At 39.8% G+C, this 25,536-nt stretch overlaps 1 protein-coding gene and 1 long non-coding RNA gene across 3 annotated transcripts in view; both read right to left on the bottom strand.

Annotated features, from left to right (window-relative positions):
- The window catches only part of LOC140848880 (uncharacterized), a 38,783-nt gene extending 18,864 nt beyond the window's left edge, over positions 1–19,919 (bottom strand). Inside the window, exon 1 of the long non-coding RNA XR_012130137.1 lies at positions 19,267–19,919. This is a non-coding gene — a long non-coding RNA (uncharacterized lncRNA). The remainder of the gene's footprint in view (positions 1–19,266) is intronic.
- A 2,233-nt stretch (positions 19,920–22,152) lies between these two features.
- PPCS (phosphopantothenoylcysteine synthetase) lies at positions 22,153–25,522 on the bottom strand. 2 transcript variants are annotated; one of them, XM_017664153.3, is made up of 3 exons: positions 24,973–25,522; positions 24,703–24,806; positions 22,153–23,002 (listed from the first exon to the last, which is right to left on the bottom strand). In XM_017664153.3, exons 1-3 carry the CDS (start codon positions 25,508–25,510, stop codon positions 22,679–22,681), a joined length of 966 nt encoding a protein of 321 aa, XP_017519642.1. In that variant the 5' UTR covers positions 25,511–25,522; the 3' UTR covers positions 22,153–22,678. The 2 variants fall into 2 exon arrangements, with proteins under 2 accessions (XP_017519642.1, XP_036858215.1); XM_037002320.2 differs by lacking the exon at positions 24,703–24,806 and having other exon boundaries at positions 24,973–25,110.
- Between the last annotated feature and the right edge of the window lie 14 nt (positions 25,523–25,536).

Genomic DNA, 25,536 nt, shown 5'->3' with positions numbered 1-25,536 from the left:
TTGCAGTTGGCTCCTTTATTTCTTTATCAAGCTTTTTTCCACTAATCATTATAATCATCAGAGACATGCTATCTTATCTCCCATTAAAAATAAAAACAAAAACAATAACAAAAAACCTCCCTTCCATCTCATACCCATCCTCCTGCTCCAGCTTCTGTTCCATTTCTTCATCCCCCTTATACAGCTATACAGCACAACTTCAGGAAAGGATCAACCTTAGTCATGTCCCTTTGTCTTCTCCTACCACTCTCCTGAATTCACTCCAACCAGGCTTTCACATCAACTACTCCAGACAGCAACTTCTGTCAAAGTTATTAATGACCTCCATGAAACAAAACCAAAAGTTAATTATCTGTCCTCATTCCACATAGCCTGTCTGTGATATCTGACCCAGTTGTTCACATTCTTTTCTTAAAACACTTTCATAATTCCTCTTTTGGGACACCACACTCTGCTGGTTTTCCTCCTACTTCATATGCCACTCCTTCTCATATTGCTTTGCTGATTTCTCACCTTTATAACCTCTAAACACTGGCTCAGCCCTGAATCTTCTTTTCACTCCCTAGGTTATCTCCTATAGTCTCAAGTCTTTAAGTATGAGAGCTATATGTTGATGACTTCCAAATTTATATCTCTAAGTTACACTGCATTCTAAACACATACACAATTGTGTACTTGACAGATACACTTGGATGTCTAATATACACATCAAAATGTACATGCAGCGGGGAGGAGCCAAGATGGTGGCATGAGAAGGGCAGCATAAATCTCCTCCCAAAACCATATATATTTTTGAAAATACAACAAATACAAATATTCCTAAAAGAGAGACCAGAAGATACAGCACAACAGCCAGGCTACATCTATACCTGCGAGAACTCAGCACCTCACGGAGGGGTAAAATACAAGCTGCGGCCTGGCGGGACCCGAGCGTGCCCCCAACCCCAGCTCCCTGGCGGGAGGCAAGGACTCAAAGTGGGGAGGGAGAGGGAGCCCAGGACTGCTAAATACCCAGCCCTAGTCATCCACACTGGGAGCACAGACACACAGTGCATGCTGTGCTGGATATTAGGGAAATGGAGCAGTAAAATCTGCAAGCAGATCCCCACAGACAGCACCCCTGGGACAAAAGGGGACAGGGGCCTCACAGCGGGATGGAAGCATCCCAGCACACTCAGCTCAGCAGCCAGTAATCCCGGGGAAGTCCGGTGCCCTAACCCTCTGGGAGGCAGCACAGCTCTGAGGCCCCTCATGGTGCTAAACAGCCTTCCATCCATTCCCCCTCTGGCGCAGCCCCGCCATAGCAGGGGAGCAGCCTGAGAGCAGCCCCACCCACAGCAACCATGCAGAGCTTCCTCCGCAGCCACCTGGGAAAGCCTCAGAGGCCCCATCGGCAAGCAGCTGCCCAGCACAAGCCACTAGGGGTTGCTGTTCTCACAGGAAAGGAAGGCAACCAGCAAGCAAGAAGGGACTTTGTTCTCCCAGCTGACACACATGCCAACTGCTCATGACTACCTCTATCGCCATGAAAAGGCAGAATAATTTGATCCAGACCAGAATCACACAGACAAGGAGCCTGGGGAGATACATTTAACCAATCTTCCTGAAAAAGAATTCAAAATAAAGGTTATAACCATGCTGATGGAGCTGCAGAGAAATATGCAAGAGCTAATGGATAAAGCTGAGAGGGAGAATACAGGAATAAAACAATCTCTGGAAGGACTTAAGAGCAGACAGGATGAGGTGCAAGAGGCCGTTAATGGAATAGAAATCAGAGAACAGGAACACAGAGAAGCTGAGGCAGAGAGAGATAAAAGGATCTCCAGGAATGAAAGAATATTAAGAGAACTGTGTGACCAATCCAAAATGGAACAATATTTGCATTATAGGGGTACCAGAAGAAGAAGAGAGAGAAAAAGGGAGAGAAAGTGTATTTGAAGAAATAATTGCTAAAAAATTTCCCAAACTGTGGGAGGAAAGAGTCTCCCAGATCAAGGAAGCCCACAGAACTCCTAACAGAATGGACCCAAGGAGGACAACACCAAGACACATAATAATTAAAATGGCAAAGATCACGGACAAGGACAGAGTATTAAAGGCAGCCAGGGAGAGAAAAAAGGACACCTACAAAGGAAAACCCATCAGGCTATCATCAGACTTCTCAACAGAAACCTTACAGGCCAGAAGACAATGGCATGACATATTTAATGCAATGAAACTGAAGGGCCTTGAACCAAGGATACTGTATCTAGCACGATTATCATTTAAATATAAAGGAGGGATTAAACAATTCCCAGACAAGCAAAAGTTAAGGGAATTTGCCTCCCACAAACCACCTCTACAGGGTATTTTAGAGGGACTGCTCTAGAGGGGAGCACTCCTAAGGCTAAATAGATGTCACCAGAGAAAATAAAATCACAGCAAAGAAAGCAGACCAACGAAATACTAACTAAAGTCAAAAAATAAAATCAACTAATCACAAAAGCAGTCAAAGGAAACACAAAAGAGTACAGAATAAAACACCTAACATATAAAGAATGGAGGAGGAGGAATAAGAAGGGAGAGAAACAAAGAATCATTAGACTGTGTTTATAATAGCTCAATAAGTGAGTTAAGTTAGACAGTTAGATAGGTAAAGAAGCTAACCTTGAATCATTGGTAAGCACAAATCTAAAACCTGCAATGGCAATAAGTACATATCTTTCAATAATCACCCTGAATGCACCAATTAAAAGACACAGAGTAATAGAATAGATAAAAAAGCAAGATCCATCTGTATGCTGCTTACAAGAGATGCACCTCAAACCCAAAGACATACACAGACTAAAAGTCAAGGGGATGGAAAAAGATATTTCATACAAACAACAGGAAGAAAAAAGCAGGTGTTGCAGTACTAGAATCAGACAAAATAGACTTCAAAACAAAGACAGTAACAAGAGATAAAGAAGGACATTACATAATGATAAAGGGGTCAGTCCAACAAGAGGATATAACCATTATAAATATATATGCACACAATACAGGAGCACCAGCATATGTGAAACAAATACTAACAGAATTAAAGGAGGAAATAGAAGGCAATGCATTCATTTTAGGAGACTTCAACACACCACTCACTCCAGATCCACCAGACAGAAAATAAGTAAGGACACAGAGGCACTGAACAACACACTAGAACAGATTGACCTAATAGACATCTACAGAACTCTACAACCAAAAGCAGCAGGATACACATTCTTCTCAAGTGCACATGGAACATTCTCCAGAATAGACCACATACTAGGCCACAAAAAGAGCCTCAGTAAATTAAAAAAGATTGAAATTCTACCAACCAACTTCTTGGACCACAAAGGGATAAAACTAGAAATAAATTGTACAAAGAAAACAAAAAGGCTCACAAACACATGGAGGCTTAACAATATGCTCCTAAATAATCAATGGATCAACGACCAAATTAAAATAGAGATCAAGTAATATATGGAGACAAATGACAACAACAACACATAGACTCAACTTCTGTGGGATGCAGCAAAAGCAGTTCTAAGAGGAAAGTACATAGCAATCCAGGCATATTTAAAGAAGGAACAACAATCCCAAATGAAAGACACAATTATTGAAATTGGAAAAAGAAGAACAAATGAGGCCCAAAGTCAGCAGAAGGATGGACATAATAAAGACCAGAGAAGAAAAAAATAAAATTGAGAAGAATAAAACAATAGAAAAAATCAATGAAACCAAGAGCTGGTTCTTTGAGAAAATAAATAAAATGGATAAGCCCCTAGCCAGACTTATTAAGAGAAAGAGAGAGAATCAACACACATCAACAGAATCAGAAATGAGAAATGAAAAAATCATGATGGCTCCCCCAAAAATACAAAGAATTATTAGAGACTACTATGGAAACCTATATGCTAACAAGCTGGAAAACCTAGAATAAATGGACAACTTTCTAGGAAAATACAACGTTCCAAGACTGACCAAGGAAGAAACAGAAAATCTAAACAGACCAATTACCAGCAAGGAAATTGAAGCGGTAATCAAAAAACTACCCAAGAGCAAAACCTCCAGGCCAGACGGATTTACCATGGAATTTTATCAGACATACAGAGAAGACATAATACCCATTCTCCTTAAAGTTTTCCAAAAAAATACAAGAGGAGGGAATATTTCCAAACTCATTCTATGAAGCCAGCATAACCCTAATACCAAAACCAGGCAAAGAACCCACCAAAAAAGAAATTACAGACCAATATCCCTGATGAACATAGATGCAAAAATACTTGACAAAATATTAGCAAACTGTATTCAAAAATACATCAAGAGGATCCTACACAATGACCAAGTGGGATTCATCTCAGGGATGCAAGGATGGTACAACATTCGAAAATTCATTAACATCATCCACCACATAAACAAAAAGGACAAAAACCACATGATCATTTCCATAGATGCTGAAAAAGCATTCGACAAAATTGAACATCCATTCATGACAAAAACTCTCAAGAAAATGAGTATAGAGGGCAAGTACATCACATTAATAAAGGCCATATATGATAAACCCACAGCCAACATCATACTTAACAGCGAGAAGCTGAAAGCTTTTCCACTAAGATCAGAAACAAGCCAGAGATGCCCACTTTCCCCACTGTCATTCAACATAGTACTGGAGGTCCTAGCCATGGCAATCAGACAAAACAAAGAAATAAAAGGAATCCAGATCAGTAAAGAATAAGTCAAACTGTCACTATTTGCAGATGACATGATATTGTACATAAAAAAACCCTAAAGACTCCACTCCACAACTACTAGAACTAATATTGGAATACAGCAAAGTTGCAGGATAGAAAATTAATACACAGAAATCTGTGGCTTTCCTATACAGTAACAATGAACTAACAGAAAGAGAAATCAGGAAAACAATTCCATTCACAATTGCATCAAAAAGAATTAAATACCTAGGAATAAATCAAACCAAGGAAGTGAAAGACCTATACCCTGAAAACTACAAGACACTGTTAAGAGAAATTAAAGAGGACACCAACAAATGGAAACTCATCCCATGCTCTTGTGTAGGAAGAATTAATATTGTCAAAATTGTCATCCCACCCAAAGCAATCTACAGATTCAATGCTGTCCCTATCAAATTACCAACAGCATTCTTCAACAAACTGGAACAAATAGTTCTAAAATTCATATGGAACCACCAAAGACCATGAATAGCCAAAGCAATCCTGAGAAGGAAGAATTAAGTTTGGGGGATCTTGCTCCCCAACTTCAAGCTCTACTACAAAGCCACAGTAATCAAGACAATTTGGTACTGGCACAAGAAGAGACCCACAGACCAGTGGAACAGAATAGAGACTCCAGACTTTGACCCAAACATATATGGTCAATTAATATACGATAAAGGAGCCATGGACATACAATAGGGAAATGACAGCCTCTTCAACAGTTGGTGTTGGCAAAACTGGACAGCTACATGTAAGAGAATAAAACTGGATCACTGTCTAACCCCATACACAAAAGTAAATTCAAAATGGATCAAAGACCTGAATGTAAGTCATGAAACCATAAAACTCTTAGAAAAAAACATAGGCAAAAATCTCTTGGACATAAGCGACTTCTTCATGAACATATCTCCCCAGGCAAGGAAATAAAAGCAAAAATGAACAAGTGGGACTATATCAAGCTGAAAAGCTTCTGTACAGCAAAGGACACCATCAATAGAACAAAAAGGCATCCTACAGTATGGAAGAATATATTACAAATGACAGATCAGATAAAGAGTTGACATCCAAAATATGTAAGGAGCTCACGCACCTCAACAAACAAACACAGCAAATAATCCAATTAAAAAATGGGTAGAGGAGCCGAACAAACAGTTCTCCAATGAAGAAATTCAGATGGCCAACAGACACATGAAAAGATGCTCCACATTGCTAGTCATTAAAACCACAATGAGATATCACCTCACACCAGTAAGGACTGCCACCATCCAAAAGATAAATGACAACAAATGTTGGCGAGGTTGTGGAGAAAGGGGAACCCTCCTACACTGCTGGTGGGAATGTAAATTAGTTCAATCATTGTGGAAAGCAGTATGGAGGTTCCTCAAAATGCTCAAAATAGACTTACCATTTGATCCAGGAATTCCACTTCTAGGAATTTACCCTAAGAATGCAGCAGCCCAGTTTGAAAAAGACAGATGCACCCCTATGTTTATCGCAGCACTATTTACAATAGCCAAGAAATGGAAGCAACCTAAGTGTCCATCAGGAGATGAATGGATAAAGAAGAGGTGGTACATATACACAATGGAATATTATTCAGCCATAAGAAGAAAACAAATCCTACCATTTGCAATAACATGGATGGAGCTAGAGGGTATTATGCTCAGAGGAATAAGTCACGTCGCGAAAGACAAGTACCAAATGATTTCACTCATCTGTGGAGTATAAGAACAAAGCAAAAACTGAAGGAACAAAACAGCAGCAGAAACCCCCAACCCAAGAATGGACTAACAGTTACCAAAGGGAAAGGGACCGGGGAGGGTGGGTGGGAAGGGAGGGATAAGGGGGGGTAAAGAGAAACAGGCCATTAAGATTAGCATGTATAATGTGGGGGGAGGCACGGGGAGGGCTGTGCAACACAGAGAAGAAGACAAGTAGTGACTCTACAGCATCTTACTACACTGATGGACAGTGACTGTAATGGGGTTTGTGGGGGGAACTTAGTAAAGGGGGGAGTCTAGTAAACATAATGCTCCTCATGTAATTGTAGATTAATGATACCAAAAAAAAAATGTAAATGCCCCAAGGCAAACTCTTTACTGTCATCCTCAAATGCAACCTCCCACAATGTCCCCAATCTGAGTAGTAAAGAACTCCAATATTTTAACTGCTCAGCCAAAAAGCTTTGGGTAGCCAGGGATTTCTCTCCTTTTCTCCCACCCAACATTAAATCTGTGAAAATCAATAAAAGGAAACCTCACTGACATGGCATCTGGAGGCCAGGAGGAGAAGCTCTCACACTCACCACTCCTCATTAAATCTCAGACCCCACTGGAAGAGACAGAGGCCATAATGTTTTAGCTACTTTATTACCCAGCAGGAAGAAGGAAGGTTTCTGCCTTCTGCCTCCCTGCTACAGTCCAGCCAATGAGAGACTGTCACAACTCAGCCAGTGTGAAGCTACAATATTTAAGACTCCCCGTGGCCTCCAACGGAACTTTTTGCTTAGAACAGCCCTCCCAACTCAGCCCCTTCCTCTTTAAAAAGAATTCCCCTCTTTTGTTCTCCAGACATGCCCATAGCTTGCATGTGCTGGATTGCAATTCTCTGCTGAATAAACCTGTTTTTGCTGATAAAATAATGGACTGTCTTATTTTTTAAGGTTAATAAATCCATTATCAAATCATATTAGTTCTACCTTCAAAAGATTCCTTTTGATTACATAAGCATTTCCGATGTGATAGACATGTGTACTCCTAAAGCAAACAAACTTGTATTTTGCAAAATTACTCACTAAAAACTATAGTACTTATTGAAAAAACAGGTTGGTATAGACCACTCCAAACCTTAAACATTATGTTATTATGTAAGTAGAATGCTATTAAAAACACTGACAATCTTAATAATAATATTGGTGCATTTAAAGAGATATGTCAAATTCCTAAAAAATAAAGGAATAATACTATAGTAAGTATAAAACTTTATCTTCTTTTAAAAAGTCAGGCTTACTGTAAAGATGACCTAAAGAAAGAGTTGAGTCTGCAGAGTTATGGAAACAAAGGCAAAAAGCAAAAAGTTTAGGGATTTCTTGGCAATAAGCACTTCAAAGGGAAAACATGGCCAAACTGAGCCCAGAAGAAGAATACAGAATGAGTGGGCTTCATGGACCAACTTCAAGGCTTACTGATAAGCCCAAACTATTAACATACTGGAAAAAATTGTAAATGAACTTCCACATTGTAATGACATCATCTACCTATTTACTAATCCTTCCTGAGCTAATTTATGTTGGCAGCAGGGCATAGAGTATCTTGCTTCTTTCAATATAGCAGATTAGAGCCCTGAACAACCCTCCTGCCAAGGATAGCTAAAAATGCCAGAAGGAACTTTAAAACTCTTAGAATGCAAAGACCATATGAATAAGAAAAGAATTCAAACTTTTAAGGCAGCAAAAGAAAGCTCATTATCCACTGGAAAATAAGAAAGGAAAGAAGAATGAAATGAGAGTTTAGAACATATGAAATATGTCCTATAATTACCTCAACTTTCTCTGTACCTAAGATTCAAAATAAAGAAAAAAAGTCTTCCATCAATGGACCCTTGTGAAAGTAAGTTCTAAAATGAGAAAAGGAAAATGATCCCAAGTGGAATATCAGATGCAAGGAAAGATGGTGAGCAAAGAAAATAATAAATGTGTGGTAAATATAAACAATGATTGATCACATATAATGATAATATCTAATTTGTGGAATTAAGCAAAATAGAATATTCTAAAGAGGTCTTATCTGTTTCTTCCCTGGTAGCTTTGTAGTACTTAATATTTCCTGAGGAAGTACCATGCTAAGTACTTTATGAGGCAGATGCTGTGGGAACAGATGCCACTAAAACTAGGACATGATCTCTGCCCCAGAGGAGCTAACACAGGTAATTATGATACAGTGTAGTATATGCTGTAACAGACACTGAAGGAAATAAACATTCTTCACTCTATTACACATTTTGAATAGTTCAAAATATAGACTTTAAAAAGACAAGCAGAGAATACACCTAAAACATTACAAGTACTTTTCTTGGGGTGAATGACATAGAGTAATTTTTTTCCCTCTCTTTACTTTTACACATTTCCCAAATTTTCCATAATTGTCATATTTTATTTTTAGAATCAGACAAAAAGTTTAAATTTTTACAAAAGGCAAAATTACTGTTTGAGTTGAAACCCTTTAAATTCATGTCTAAGATGTTTGTTTTCCTTTTCATAATCATGAGAAAATGCTTTTTTTCTCTGTTAAGTTACAGACATGATTTACATAATTTTTCACCTAAAAAGAAAATGAGACATTTTCTTACTCATACTCCATGGTTCATATATTAACCCATGTCAACTACTGAATGAAAGAACCATTAAGAGATCACAATATTATAATGTCTATAATCTAAGAAATAAACAGAAATCAGTTTTCCTTAAGAGAGGGTCTCTCTCCCTAAACTTCCTTCCCGCTGTCTTACGCTATCAGACACTGCTTCCCACAGAAATGATGACACATCCCACAAATTTCTGGGTCAGTTAAAATTTCAAATATTTTTTTCTATTAACTACCAAGTTTCAAATAAAGTATCTACCTATGGTTTAGGAAATATGGTCATGATACCCATGAACAGAGAAAAACCTACACAACAACTGTTTATACACCTATGGTGAAACTGATGATTAAGAAATCTGAAATGTTAATAAGATATTGTATGAGAATAAATTGTTGGGTACTCTTTATAGTTTCTGGTTAATAGGACAGCTTCACAACAGGTATTTTTACGTGGCTAATAATAATAGATTGAAAGCTAAATAGATGCCCCAGGCACTATAGTAAGGACATCAAATACTTAATTTTCACGGCAACCCTATGGGACTTTTATCCTCCTGTTTTACAGGTGAGTAAGCAGGCTGAGAGACACTAAGGGACTTGCACTCTCATGCAAGGAAGAGAGGGAGGGGCTAGGCTTCACACTTAGGTGGGCCAGACCCAGAGACTGAGCTCTCACTATGCCAAATGGCTTAGAAGTAGACAACCAAAATAAGTGAACTGCACTTTGCTGAATTGTGCTAAAGCCTATTGAACAACTCCTCAGAATAGGAATAAAAGGCTGAATGGTATAGCAGAAGGAATATGTGACTGCAGACTGCAGCGCAACATTATAACTTCCTGGTAACCTTCCATTTCCTCCAGTTGAAAATGGCAGGAACAATAATTAACTAACAATAATAATTAGAACATATTTCTAATACTAATAGTTATAATGTATTGAATATTTGCTAGGTGCCAAGTATGTAAAATATTTTATACACATTAACTTGTAAAAACCTCACAAGTCCCTTTGAAGAAGCTATTATTATCCCCATCTTACAGATGAGGAATTTCAAGATCAAAAAAGTTAAATAACTTGCCTGAGGTTCACAGAGAAAGTGCTAACGACAACTTTTCACCCCATCTGCCTAATGTTAAAATTCATGCTCTATTATGCTATCCTGCTTTTGTTCTAAAGTAGTTGCATTCTTTAAGAATTTGGAAATCAGATTGCTCTCTAATTCAGAGTTAAATTTAAGAATCAACAAGTTACCTGCCTGAGATATTGAAACACAGCAGAGTGATTTCCAAGCAACCTGAGAGAATTTCTTAGTTCATTTAAAGAAAGAGTATGTCAGGAAATAGGCTGATTAGTACTGGAAACATCAAAAAGAGTGATAAGAGAGTCAAAAGACGTCATTACCTAGACGTCTAAGGGCTAGGTGCCCTGGTTCTAGGAAATAACAAGTCCAGAAGATAGCCCTATTGTGGAAATCTGGCTAACTTGGCCAATGCTATAAAAACTTAAAATCATTTGTTTGGCAAATAGACATCTAGTTTAAATTGGGCTTCCCATACAGTGTGCCTGCAGAGAGAGAATGCATCAGCCACAACTGTGTCTGGTTTCTCTGGCAATTGTATTTCCTATTGTCAATTAATAAGCCAGTCTATCTTTTTACAAACATCCCTGTGAGTTTGGTTAAATAATACAAGGCCACCTTTGAGAAGCAGATTCACTCACAATATGGTGACTAGTCAGGTTTCTAAGCAAACAAGCAAGAGAATCAGCTAGAGAGTCAGTTATTGAGACAAGGATGAATATAACAAATTAATGAAGGCCTCCTTGAGCTGACCTATGTGGATGTTCAAGCAGTCATCTGTGCAACACTCTGTACATATACCCATACACACTGTTGACATATTTCATGAAAAAAAAAAATGTACGAGTGCTTTGCAAACTATACAGTGATATTCAAATGTTGGTTTTTAAGATGTCAATTTAATGAAGGACAATGAACAAAACCACAGTATTTTAAAACGTTAGTTATTAGCTCTTACTTCTTTCATTTCTTCCATGTTTCACTGTAAGCTCTTCTAGATTTCTGGTAGCAGTCCTCTGCTGGTCTACACTGTGCTGGAATAAACACTAGACAAAACAGAGTTGTTCTTCTGTAGAAGCAAGGAAGTGGTTCAATCTGTTCTTTCTTGAGATGTGAAGCCCCGCCTTCTAAATGGACTTTTTCCTTGATAGAAGAGATAAGCATATATGTACATATACACACATATACATGCACAGACTGAGCATACAAGAAATCTGATCATATATATATATATGCCTAGAGTTAGACTCTGCAAAGTACAGTTTAGTTTTTCTATTAATTAATGGTTATGTTCTCCAGTTATAATGAGAACTTACATGAAATAGCTAATAATACAAAATTAAAACTTTGAACAGCTATATAAAACCTTCTAAAATAAGAAATAATGACATGATATATGTAATGCAAATGTATGGTAGAGTGTTTTAAAAAATGGGCTTTGCTGTCTGCCCAGTTCTGAAGTTTGCAATTTAGTAATCTGAAAATCTCCCAAAGGCTCCTTGCAATGTTACAAATTCCAAAGAAGCCTTTGTTCCCTCTACTGAATATATAAAAATAAAAGGACTCCTCTGGAGGCTAGAGAGCCCACTAAATCTGTACTATCAAGGAATTATTTTGCTGCCAGAATAAGTCGTCTTATAAATTTTGTTGTCTTCTGTCATTCATCTCTCTTCTAAAGTTTAAGCCTGCCATTAATATGCTTTCTCTTTTTTAAGTTGAAAGTAGTCATGTTACAGAACAGCTTGCACTACAGTGGTGGGTGCAAGGCACCTATCTAACTGATGAAGTTGTATCTGTGTTACTAAAACTACTAATTGTGAATAGGACTTTGTTAATACTTTGTTAATACAATTTTTTAACCAAGTTAATCTGACCCAAACTGTAGTGATATGCATAATTATTATACTGCAGATAGTTCACATAGATTATATTCAGTTTTGCTTTTTTAATAGAAAAAATAATATTTTTTATTATTTTTCCCTTTCTTGCTCAGTTTTTCAGAGTCTTATCATTTTGACATCAACAGTTTTTGTGGACACTTACAGAATTCTAATTATTATCTGATACTCACACTGAAAGAAAAAAGGACCCAGGTCTGAATCCTTGTACCCCAGTGTGCCATGCCCATCAGTATTGGAAACATCAAAAAGAGTGATAAGAGAGTCAAAAGATGTCATTATCTAGTCATCTAAGGGCTAGGTGCCCTGGTTCTAGGAAATAACAAGTCCAGAAGTAAGGGCAGGTATAGATAGCCCTATTGTGGAAATCTGGCTAACTTGGCTAAAATTTCCTAGAAGCTAAAAATCTTTTCGAGCTCCTCCCCACCCATTCTCATCACCTGGTCCCCAGTCGCCTTCTCTCTTTCCCCACAAGTTCTCTGAACACTATTCAGTCACTTGTGGTTTCGGTCCTGGGTATCAGAGGATCCAAGACACTGGGAATGCAAAGCATCCTCTGAGGACTATTTGGCAATATAGAAAAAGGCTTATGTGATAATGGTAAGAGAAAAAGCAGAACACCAAAGTATTATCACTATGTGAAAAACACACAAGAAAAAGACTAGAGGCAAAAACATCAAAATGTTAAAAAGCAGTTTGGATAAACTGATAAGACTGGGAATGATCAGAAAATAAATGCCTGAATTATTACAAGTCCAGCTCTGCACGCTGCTTGCACCCAGAGAATAGCATGGTCCCTTCGTGTTGCAGGGGTGGAGTGGGAGGGTCTTAAATTGGAGGAAGTTGAAAGGAAAAGGGGATGGAGATATTGAAAATACCTTTGGATCCTTGGCCTCTGAGAGATTTGGGGTTTTGGGGGATAAGTAGGAGTGTAGCAAGAGGCTTGCTGATCAGGAGGACAGTGTAAGCTGTAAATCAATACCCAAGAGCATGACTCATCCAAGCTCCTAGATTTGACCACCCTATCAAACCCAGTGATCTTTAATTTCCATTCTACTTAACCATCCATCCCCATGGCTACATCTGAGCCTTTGTTATAACCTGAACTACTATTGAAATCCTGAAATTCTAAACGTCAAATCTGACCACCACATTTTATACTCCCTGCTCTTTATTACTATTAAAGTATCTGAAACCTAAAATTTACCATTTTAGCCATTTTTAAGCATAGAATTCAGTGGCATTAAAAATCACAATATTGTGCCATCACCACTATCCATTTTCAGACCTTTTTCATTATCCCAAACTTGAACTCTATACCCATTAAACAATAATTCTCTATTCCTCTCTTCCCCCAGCTTGTGATAACCTCTATTTTACTTTCTGTCTATAAATCTGCCCCTTCTAGGTACATCATATAAATGGAATCATAGAGTATTTGTCCTTCTGTGTCTGGCTTCTTTCACTTAGCATAACGTCTTCAAGGTTTATCAATTTTATAACATGCACCAGAATTTCACTCCTTTATAAGGCTGAATAATACTCCATTGTAGTATATATATTTTGTTTATCCATTCATCTGTTGATAGACATTTGGGTTGCTTTCACCTTTTGACTAGTGTGAATAACACTGCTATGAACATTGGTGAAAAGTATCTGTGAGTCCCTGCTTTCAATTATTTTGGGTGTATACTTAGGAGTAGAATTGCTGGATACATAACTCTATGTTACAGAATTGGGGAACTGCCATATTGTTTTCCACAACAGCTGTACCATTTTGCTCCCATCATACAAAGCAGAAGCATTCCAATTTCTCGATATCTTTGCTGGCACTTGTTCTATTTGTGAGATATTATATATATACACGCACACACATTTACACATGTATATAGGCCATACTAATGGGTGTGAAGTGATTGCGCTATTAAGATATACTTTCTCTGCACAGACAGTGAGACCTCAGTCCCTGAACCATTAAGAGTTCCCTCAAACTACCAGAGATACTCTCTGGCTTTCCCCCTCAAGCCTGGACCCAACCATGGATCATTTCTATCAATTTTTCACAAGTGTCCCCAACATCTTGCAAATTATCTCCTTATCCCACTTCCTTGCAATCCCAACCCTGGAAAAGTTTGATCATTTGACTGTTCTGTACTTACCTGAGTTTGCTGAGTGCTGGTAGAGAAAAATGAAACAAGTGGGCAGACGGAAGCCACTACAAATTCACAGTCTGCAGCCTGAGCCAAGCTTCTCTGCTCCTAGATCACGCTATGTGTGCTTTGCCAGGTTCTGCTGCCATTTCACTCGGCAACTTATTCATAACTTTCATCTTCCTATCAAACCCCAAATCTCTGCTCCCTTCATTTAGTAGATGAGCTTGTACCCCACAACCCTAGTAAAACTAAGGTCATTGTAAAACCCTGTGAGCTTCCTCCCATCACCAATATACTGACCTTCCTCTCAGAGGGCCTGTCCTTTCCCTTCTCAGGGGGACACCTTCCATCCTCTGCTCAAGGCTAATCCCTTTACCTGTGTTCTAGATCCCACCCCACACTGCTTCCTCAAGAAGTTTTTTCTTTTCTGTATACTCATTAGCTTTGTCTACTGATGTTTGTCCTTAAGATGTCTCTGATCTTAAAAAATACGATACCAAAAAAAAAGTTACAACAATAACTTTCCTCTGGCCCCACCACATTCTCTTCAAGCTATTGTCCTCTTTCCTATTTGTCTTCCACTCCTCAAGCCACTGCATTTTGGCTTACGCTTTCACAACTATACTCAAAATATCAGACAGCAATGACCCTCAAAATGCCAAATCTAACTGGACATGTTTCTGATCTTTTTATCTATGATCTCTCTGCAGTATCTAGTCATTCCTTTTAAAATGTTTTCTTTCTCTGTCCTGTGATGTCACTTTCTCCTGTTTCTACTCTTACGTCTCTGGCCTTTCCTTCCCCGTGTTCTTCCTGGGCTTTTCTTCCACAGCCCCTTCAAATGTCACCATTCCTAAGAACCCTGCTTTAGATCCTCTGCCTTTCTATCATGGTGATTAATAGGTTAGGGATAGGAATCTGACATACCTTTGTCCGAACCCTAGTTCCACTACTTTCTAGCTATGTGACTTAGCCGAATCATCTAACTACTTTAAACTTCGATTTCCCCCAAATAAAATGGACTTGACAGTAATGCCTACCTCATGGGGTTGCTAGGAGGATTAAATAATAATCCATCTCTGCTAAGCCCCAAATCCATCTTAGAAAAAGTGTCAAGAAGCAGAAACAGTGAAGTTAGAGCACATACATATGGCAGACTGCCAGGTGTCCTTCAATATTTATTCCTCCCTTTTTCCACAGGAATGAGACATCTAATATTTTGATTGATCACATGGCTGCCTGCCTTACTGCTATGTACAGTCCTGTGACTAAGTTCCTATCAATGGGATGTAAATGGAATTGTGTGCGACCTCTAAGAAGTGTCCTTCAAGGAACAGAATGCCCTCTTCCTCACTCTTCCCTCCTCAACTGGCCAGAATGCAGACAAGATAGCTAAAGCCTGAGCAGATGTCCTGGACACCAGGAGGTAGAAGCCACATGCCATGAATGATATACTATCATAAGAGAAGAAATTTGTGAATCTGACCATTTCAAGATGCTGTTTTATCATTCTGGACTGCTTTCTTTGTGATTTTTATATGAGAGAAATCATTTTCTATCTTTTTCAAGTCATTATTATTTTGAGTTTTCTGTCCCTCATGGCCAACCAATCTTAACTACTACAGGAGGGTTACTGCAAGAATAAGATACAAGGGCATATGCTGGAAACTAAACATGGCTACACAGGAATTGGATATGGACTGGATAGTCATTACTAGTGTATCCTGATCCACGAGGTCTTTTGTCTCTGGGTCTGGGTTTCCCCATGAATCTTCCCCCCATTTACCTGCTTCTTTACTTGGGTGGACTTTTTCTGCTTGCTCATCAGCAAGGTTAAAAACAGCCATGCAAGTCCTAAGCCTAAATGACTTTTCAGATCAAGGATTTTCTCTTTTTATCTCTTAGTTCAAATTTATGAAACTGTATGTTGCTCACCCAATAAATTGTGCCTCCCTCTCCAAAGTTAGTTGTATAATCCTCGTTTAGTCAGTTTTAACTAGATTAGCATGGAAACGGGTACAAATATGGCCACTAAAACCTACTCTTTAAGCAGGGATTGCCAAAGAGGTACAAATTCAGAGAACAGGATGTAGGCTAGGAAGGCTATATAAAATGAGTCAATTATTTGAGACCAATGCATATCCAATTGTCTAGTGAATAACTCAGCTTGAACAATCCATTCTTCTTTCCCTTACACCTGCTCCTCCTTCTGTATTCCACAGTTAATAAAATCACTATCAATATAGTTTCCCAGGCAAGAAATCTGGGAGTCATTCTTGGCCCCTCCTTCTAATTCATCTCACTCTCATGCACAGTCACTGAATTTGTGGATTCTACCTCTTTATTATTTTCTAATTCATCCTCTCCACATCTAAGGTTGCTGCCTTAGTTTAGGCTCTCCCCATTATTTGGTCAGTTTAGAGTACTTACATCCTTAACTAATGCCCCTGCTGCCAGGCTGACCCCCATCCAATCTGTGCTCCACAAAGCTCTCAGACTGATCATGCTGCAGAATGCAAATCACTTGCTGCTTAACATTCTCATTGCTTTCAGAAAGAATTCAAACCTCGTAACTTAGCACCAGAGATTCTTCACAATCTGGTTCCTGCCTGTCTCTCTAGCCTTATTTTCTGCCACACCTTGACATTAGCACTTTATGCCAGTATACTTATTGATCCCCATCATGCTGCTTATATTTCCAAAACTTTCAACATTTAGGTCCCTCTGCCTGAAATCCTGGATCCTGGGTCTCTGCTTGTTCTGCTATGATGCCCCAGAACAAACATTTTTTCTGGTGGATTTATTAAGATCCAATGGTTAAGTAATTTGACAATTCTTAAAAAGCTGATTTTGAGGCAATATAAATCTATTCTTGGGGTTATATATGCTCTGACATGTAAACTGTGCCTAAAATCACCCACATACCAAAGCATAAAAGTGTATTATTCTCTACAAAGTCAATATTGAATAAATGCTCACAAGTATGTTAAAAAATCCACTCTCTGGAAAGAACATCCTGCAGTGTTTGGGGGCCTCCAAAAACCTAGGTATAAAGAATGAGGTGGTAAAGCTATCAGTAAACTGAGTCAGAGACAAAACATTTTAAACGGGGAGAGGGCAATGCAAAAGGGTGTAGAGTCACTTCCGCTTGTTCTTATTTCTCCTAGCAGATGCCCTCCAACTGTGGTGAAGGGGCCAGGACCATACCTCATGCTACAGCACATCTCCTGGCTCTGAGCAAAGCAGGAGCTTTGAAGCCCATGGTCTTTGAGTGACTAGGGAAGAAAGCAAATATTATGGCCATGCAAACTGAAATATCCAGTCAGATTATTCACCCTAACCCTTCTTCCTTTTACATAAATATAGTTTAAAAGTTATAGACATCTTATACACAATACATATTATACAGCTTCTTCCTTTTTATTCCCAAATGAGGAAAATACTTTCTTAAAAAGTTGAAAACAATGTAAGTGCTTAAAATATAAAATTATGTGAAAAAGCCAAAATGTGCACTATCATTATAACTTTGTAAAAATGTATGCAAATGATCAAAGCTTGATACAGAACAGAAAAATGAACCATTGATACATTAGGACAGCATTTCTAAACCTCAGTACAACTTACACAGCTGGATAATTGTTGTGGGGAGATGTCTGTTTATAGGAGGATGTATAGTAACATCTCTGACCTCTACTCATTACATGCCAGTAATACCCCCAGTTATGACAACTAAAAATGTCCCCACCTATTGCCAAATGTCTCTTGGGGACCCAAACCACTCTCCCTCCCCCCAGGTTTCAAAACACTGTGCCAGGGTGAGAGAAAATTTTTTAAAAATTTGTTTACATTGTCATAATGATGTTTGCTCAATAAATGCATATCAGAAGGGGAAAGGGAAGCCTCTTACCATACATAGCCTCTCCCCCAAGAGTTAGAATTTATTCAGTCAGTGTCCATTAAATGTGAAAAACTGGAAAAGTTGCACAATGGCTTTTTTCCTTTTCCAGTCTGTTATAGAAGAGAAAGCTGAGTTTCTCGGTATTTGGCAACTTGACCTGGCTCTAAGTCTGAGACATTACAAGTAGCTGGTGTCATTGGCTTGAGAATAAAAAGTATCGAAGTCGTTCTAGCCCCAAAATGCTGGTTAAAAATGTACATTTTGCATATCTTCAAAACAACTTTATATTTAAACCTGAATACTAAAAAAACAGTAAGACTCAACAAGGAATGCATACTTTAAGACAAAGTTTCCAGGCTAAAATAAAATTGCACTGGATGTAAGTGAATCTATCTTTAAGGCCCTCTGTTCGTCTTTTTAGGACTAGTAAGCCTGCTCCCTTGCCAAAAGCACTAATTTTCTATCACTCCTCAGTGTTCTTGTCTCCTGGCTCACATCACAAAGCATGTTTTCTGATTAAGAAACCGACATGAAAAGGAGACACAAGAACTTTTTCAAGCATCTCCTCTCCAGAAAATGCTATCCTGTATCATGGTGTTGCGTTCATATGAGCTGAAAGTTGAAATCCTGTTACAGGATCATTCTTAATCATCTTTTCACATGCATGAATACATCAATAAAATATATGCCTAACATAGTATTCACTTAAGCAAGGTACAGTCTTCTTTCCTACATATGCCTGAGATGGGCCTAAAAATGCATATTGATTTTGTCCCCTTCATTTTCAAAACACACTAGACTTGTAGAAATTTACTGTTTGTATTTACCCATGTGTGCCTCTCCGTTCTAGTCTCTAGTTTATCCAAGACAGAAAGCTTGCCATAATGCAGAGAAACAGAGAAAATCTTCCAATTGATTCCAGGGCTAGAGAATGTGAAATACTTAGCTACCCAAAGCATTGTAGCAGGAAAGCAGGAGGTGGTCTACAGATGAGAGAGGTGGTGGAGACGAACGGACATTCAGTAATGTGCAGCATGGACAGGAAAGGGTGACAATGGCTGTGGAACGAGCAAGATGAGAAAAGTGGTGCTCAGGGTGATGAGAGAAGTGGATGAGGTTGTAGCTTGAAAAGCACAAGGTAACTGACTTGATGACGTCTGATGTTGAGGGTACCAAAGGTCTCCAGAGCTTCATCGGGAATTAAGGTTCTGCATGACGAACACAGGGCAAAGAATAGAAAACAGCAGTTCTTTGTTCACGGGCCTACAACCAGGGGAAGCCGTGGCTCCGAGGGCTCTAGCGGCCTGGACCTACAGGCGCAGTTTTCCGTTCCCGAGTGTCTTCGCCGGGAAAGTGAGAAAAGGAAAGTATCAGTCTGAGGGTGTTCTATGCCCTCTCTACGTAAGAGCGGCAGCCTGATCCTAAATGCCTGTGGCAGGTGGGTCCGGAGGAACGAGCTAATTTCAGGCAGAATCACTCCAGTTCAGGGCTAGAAAGGCCGAGCCAGGAGAGGCTGTCTTCCCGTGGTTTCGTGCCATCCCGCCATCCCGAGGAGAGAAGCGGCGGACCTGGAGTGCTGACAAAAAGCGAAGAACAGGTGCTTTCCTCCTCGGGACTGAGGCGGGAACCTCAGGAATCAGACCGGAAATTGCCTTTTGGAGAGTGCGGCGAGGATACCGGGTCACTCGGCTCGCTAGCGGCTCACAACTAGCTGCAGGTGCCCATCCAGCCCCGGGCGTCATAGCAACCGCTCTCACCGAGGTGATGCCAAAGCGTCCTTCCGGCAGGAACCCTAGAAACGAGGTGCACCATTGGCTCAGAGGCTGTTCTTCCTGTAAAGACCATTGTTACGGTGCACACCATTGGCCTTTGGGTCGGAGGGCGGAGCTCTTCTGGCAAGAACTATGGTGCGACTCACTCCATTGGCCTTGCAGTAACCATGGTAACGTCCCGTAGTTCAATTGCAACTTAGATACATTTTGTTGCCTGACAGAGTTCTCAAATGGCTTCTCTACAGGCCGTTATCCAGAGCTCCGGCCTAATAATCGTGTATTTATTTTTCTAGAAGTAACTTCATTCTTGAAAGGGAAAGGGTGCTAGGTCAGGAGTTCTGAATCTTAGGCCTAGACCTGTCACTCCTTGGGGCACCAAAAACAAATCACATTTTTGGACCAGGTATATTATTGTAAAAATGAAAAAATCAGAATAGAATTACCCGAAGACTGAAGCTTATTCTAAGTACTACGAGCTGAAAATCTAGTGTAGGTGAACTCCTCCACATATGTAATGCAAAATAAAAATTTCTAAATGACACAAAATTCAACATAGACTTGATTCATTTAAATGCTCTTATTGCAAGATTCTGGTGAGTTCATTAAAGCTCAATTTTACTCATGTTTTGGTCGCCCTTGTTGTGCTGGTATCCTGAACACGTATTCAGATAAGAAGTCTTACTCTAGTTCTGCATAGGATTCTTTTCAAAGCTGAGCTGGTTCTACATGCATTATATAGACGGATCTTATCCCTTCCTTCTAGGCGTGCTTCACCCTCTCCCTCTGGCACCAGAGCCTTCGCAACTGATCCCTCCAACCTACTTAACTATCAGTTCAAGCCTCTCTTCCTCAGGGCAACATTCCTTGGTTCTCCAATCTACACCAAGTTCCTTTTCTTTTACTCTCATGGACTCATGTTCCTTTTCATTACTTCTTTACTTACACGCTCCCATTTGTTTAAAAAACCAAAATCAAACCTCTTGGAATTTTATCATGTGTAATATACTGTGTGCTCTGAATGGAATTTGAAAGTGAGTGATTCCATGTAGAGAGGTAATGTTTGTTGTAACAGGATAGGAAATGGTTTCCAAAGGAAGTGATAATTATGGTAAAAAATATTAAAATAATTTCTAGTTTTAGCTCTAATCATCATTCAAAGATGATAAGGACAGTTATCACCCACATAAAGCTATAGGTGTAGGGAAGAAAATCAACCTTTCACTTCCTACCCCTTCAGTACTGCCACTGCTGACAGAGTCTGTTGTTTTTGAGGTTTTGCCAATTGGAGTCTAAGTTAGCTTAAAAATTTTTGTTCTGTGAGACTGCTGCTTCCAGAAAAGTTGATTGCAGGAGTTAGTTTCCTCTGCTCAAGGTCATACTTCCTGATGTAATGAAGTATTTCAGTACATTTGGCACTTCTGTTGAAATCTTTCCAACTAAAATTTGTTGTTCCTATATTATCAGACACATAGGGTTACTCTTCCCAATTCACTTCCCAATTCATGAGGTATCATGAATTGCATTTTAAATCAAATGTTTATTTGAAGTTTATAATGCCTACCTCTACATACTTATTAATGGTACGTTTCAACTTGTACTTTGAATCATCCTACAAATCATTAGGGGATTTTTTCTGGACTACACTTCTTGTGTACTCCCAACCTAAAGTTTTGAACAGTGAGAGAACCTTTGAAAACTCGAGGATTCAGGGACTGAGCAGGGCACCGGCCGAACACTGCTAATCCTGTCAAGTGAGCAAAACAACTGCAACCATTTACTGAGTGTGATTTATGTGCCAGGCCCCAGACTAATGTTTTATCTTCAGTTTTATTTAATCCTCACAGGAAAGGCTTTACTTTGCAGAGATTTATCACCTCTATTTTATAAATGATGAAGCTGAGATCAAGCCAGGTGTCTGAGTTTACAAAGCTAGTAGGTGGTACAGCTAATGGGGTCAAAGCCGGCTAAGATGATTCCAAAACCCATACTCTTTCGCACACTGTAATGCTTTCCTCAGGGCAGAGGTCACCAATTGGCCCTGGACTGGTCCCAGGTAAAAGCCTGGGTTTAGTTCCCCTGAAGAGCAGTCCTAAAATAGTTGAAAGGTTAATTATTAACTCAAATATGGAATGAATCTAAGACAAGCAGCAAAAAGTAAACATAATGGGAAGCTTATCATTCTACAGGCAATCTCTCTTCAGAGAGGTGTCCTCTCCTACTTCCATCTTTGATAAATTTCCAGCAAACAAACAAAATCAGCATCCTTTCCATTGTGTTGGCTTTGGGCACACACTTTATTGCATTTAATGTTGTATACAACCATTTCCCAAACTATACATGTGTACTCCTTTTAATCCTCAAAGTCCCAGGGCCTACCACATAGTAGGCAACAAAAAATACTTGATCTTCAAAGCACGGCCACTCATGCATCCATAATCCTTTTTTACAGTATGAAAGGTTGATATTTAGGCCCCTCGTGTATATTTTAAGGAATGTAATTCCCAAAAAGCTCTTTTTTAAGAGGTGAGAAACAGCTTGTGTTTGTTCCCCTTCAAAATCAAGATAACATTCAGGTGAGTGTGTTAGCCATAATTGTTTTACCTTGGTTTTCATTTTTAATGAGTATGAAATGAAAGACAAATACCAAATCATTTGCCTGCACACCACTGACTTCTTTTTCCCTCCATTTTCTGTCTTTATGGAAGCAAAAGATTTATTCTAGTTCTCACCATATGTAAGAGCCCTGATCCACTGAACAATTTCTGATCCCGTTAAGAGCTTTTTACTTCAGTTTTTGTTATGTATAAAGGCTGTGTGTCGAGACCCAAGATCATCCACTATCTTCTCTTCTATCTCTATGCCTTTTTCTACTTCTTCCTCAGATAGCAATAACTTGGTTTCTGAGTCTTTGGTTATAATAACGACAAACGACCTTCGTGACTCAAGGATATTAGCCACCACCACTTGATGTCGGTAAACTTCCAAAGCATTCCGTGCACGATCAATTACAATGGAGGGGTCAGTCTCCAGCTTAAAGGAAATTATAAATGCTTTGGGAGCCCAGTCTTTAACCAAAGGAGAAAGCATTTTTGGCACCATCTTCATTGTTATCTGTATTAGAAAAAGAAAAGCTTAGTAAGTAAACAAAGGTCACTACTTACCAAGTCAATCTCAGGGGAAACTAAAGAAGCAGGAACTCAGAATTTCAGCACTGTCAATAAAAACGGAATTTCTCATTGTCGAATTTTTCAAAGCTCAGCTTAAACACCTTGGCTCTGTAGCATCCATAAGGGTGCCTAATTTCAAGGCTTCGTATGTATTCTGGGATAACCCATGTCTTATGAATCAGTCCTGCCCTGCCACCCTCATCACCATTAATACAACTTTAAAGAAAACAGCATTCTTTTTTCTCAAACATTCCCCTTTATTTTTTAACCTAAGTCTTAAATAAACAAATACAAATACTCTGTTCATGCAAATGTTACTTGGACAGAAGCTCAAATAAAGTTGGGTTTTTAAACTTCTCAGTCTAAATTATTTCTTGCACTGGTAAAATGGCTATTTGATAACATGTAAGTACTGTCATTTGTAAAAACATCTTAGCACTGAAGAAACAGAACTGATTTTATTTCCACTTGATCAGAAGTCCTACTATACCATCTTCAGTCCAATGGGGATGTTGAGTTGTTTTGAATACTTTTAAGATAGAACTAAAAAATAAAGGATAACTAAAGCTGGCAGAATTTGCAAAGTTTGAAATCACTAAGCTAATAATCAAGATAGTCCTTCAAAATGTTAGCAAGTGTTACAGGGTTCATATGCTCTTTCCCCATTTTATTTTTTCCTTAGCATTTAACACAACCTAACAGTATGCATTTGACTTATTTATGGTCTCTTTTGCAGAGTATAAGCAGCACAAGGGCACAGCCTGTTTCTTTTCCCTGCTTTATCTCCAGGTCCTACAAGAGTGCCTGACATACAGTAGGTACTCAATAAATATTTGTTGAAGAAATGAACAAATAAACTATTCTACAAAGCCATCAAGTGCCCCTTACCAGGTATGGATTTCTATTTAAATTCTACTTGTTTCACCCCATAAATGACTAAGAATTCCCTAACGTTCCACGAAGCCAGATCATTTCACCATTTCAAACACATTATCCTCCCATATCTACTCCTGAAATTACAGTAATAACCCGCATCTAAATTACCCACCACATTCTCTTTCTAATTCACCTTTCGTACAGATGCCAGAATGTTCTTCTCAAGCAAAAACTTTATTTCTCCTACTTATGTGACCCTTGGCTCACATAAAGTCCAAGCTCCTTTAGAAGGAATACTCTGATGAAGTAAGCTGTCTCTTCAGTCTGCTCTCCACCCTTACCACTTTTCATGCTCTCCCACCTTATCAAACAACTTCAGTTCACAGCACACTGCCCCTTTCCAAACTCCACTTGTGTACTCTATCTGGAATGACCTTCCCTACTCTGGTACATCCTCTGCTCATCTTTTAAAACCCAGTTCAAGTCATCTCCTCAAGGAAGCCTTCCTTATCTTCCCCAAGATTCACTCACCCCATGCTCTTACTTCACTTTGTACGTACCTCTACTAGAGCATTTATCACTCTGTATTGTAATTATGTCTGTATCCAGCTCCCTCACTAGACTGTGAGGTCCTTGAGGGAGGGCGGTGTCTTATGCATCCCTAGTGACTAGCATATATGGAATGCAGAAAGGTCATCTCCAGATCAAGAGGGAATTAACTCAAGATTGGTTATAGGGGTCAGATCTTGGAAGAGAACCGCCCATCACCTGCAGTGGGCCCCCAGATGACTGGATCTTGTGTTCAGGCATTTCTGAGGCAGGAACATAGAAATCTGACACGGCCGCAGCCAGGTAAAACATAGCAGAAGCTCCTGCAAAGATAAGCACAGGGTGCAATAAATTGGAGAGTTCTATGGGATCAGCTTCTTTCTAATTCAGGTTCCCCGATTGTGAGACCAGTGGATAGCGAGAAAGTTAAGGAGGTGTCTGGGGAGAAAGATTGCTTCCGGACAACCCATGGACTCTTAGGGTACGCACCTAGAGGATTGAGCGCCTGGGCCGCAGCCTGCAGCAGATGCAAATAGTCCGCCAAAGTGGTGAACTCTACTGCCAGGAAGGTGCCAGCAGCCGCAGCCTCCTGGTAGCTTCGCAGAGCCGCAGCAAAGCCTGGGAGTGCATTCTCCTCAGTTTCTAGGCTCACCAAACCCGAAGGAGATGGGTCGGAAGGCCGCAGAGCAGACAGCCAGGTCTGGGGCGGAAAGCGGTGGGCAAAGGGAAAGGCCGAGCGAGCGCGGTACAGGAACAGGACTCCGTAGCCCGCAGCCAGGAAGGCCTCAGCCGAGGTGGCACCGCGCCGCCCGCTGCTGAAGTTGTCCAGGAAGCGCACTGGCCGGGCTTCCAGTGGGACCTTCGTGCCTCCGGACGTAACCAACACCACCCGTCGGCCCTGCGCGCCCAGTCCGGCGGCGAAGCGAGCCATAACTTCGGCATATCGGGCAGCACCGGCAGGTTGGGGGAACTCGGCTACCAGGTCCACTTCCGCCATCAGTCCGGGGCGCCCCGCGCGCCTGCGCATGCTCCAGTGGGGGGCAAGTGCCACAC

The sequence above is a fragment of the Manis javanica genome, chromosome 4 (genome assembly GCF_040802235.1).
Source record: "Manis javanica isolate MJ-LG chromosome 4, MJ_LKY, whole genome shotgun sequence".
NCBI classification, from domain to species: domain Eukaryota; kingdom Metazoa; phylum Chordata; class Mammalia; order Pholidota; family Manidae; genus Manis; species Manis javanica.
This window is presented reverse-complemented; position numbering and strand designations above follow the sequence as displayed.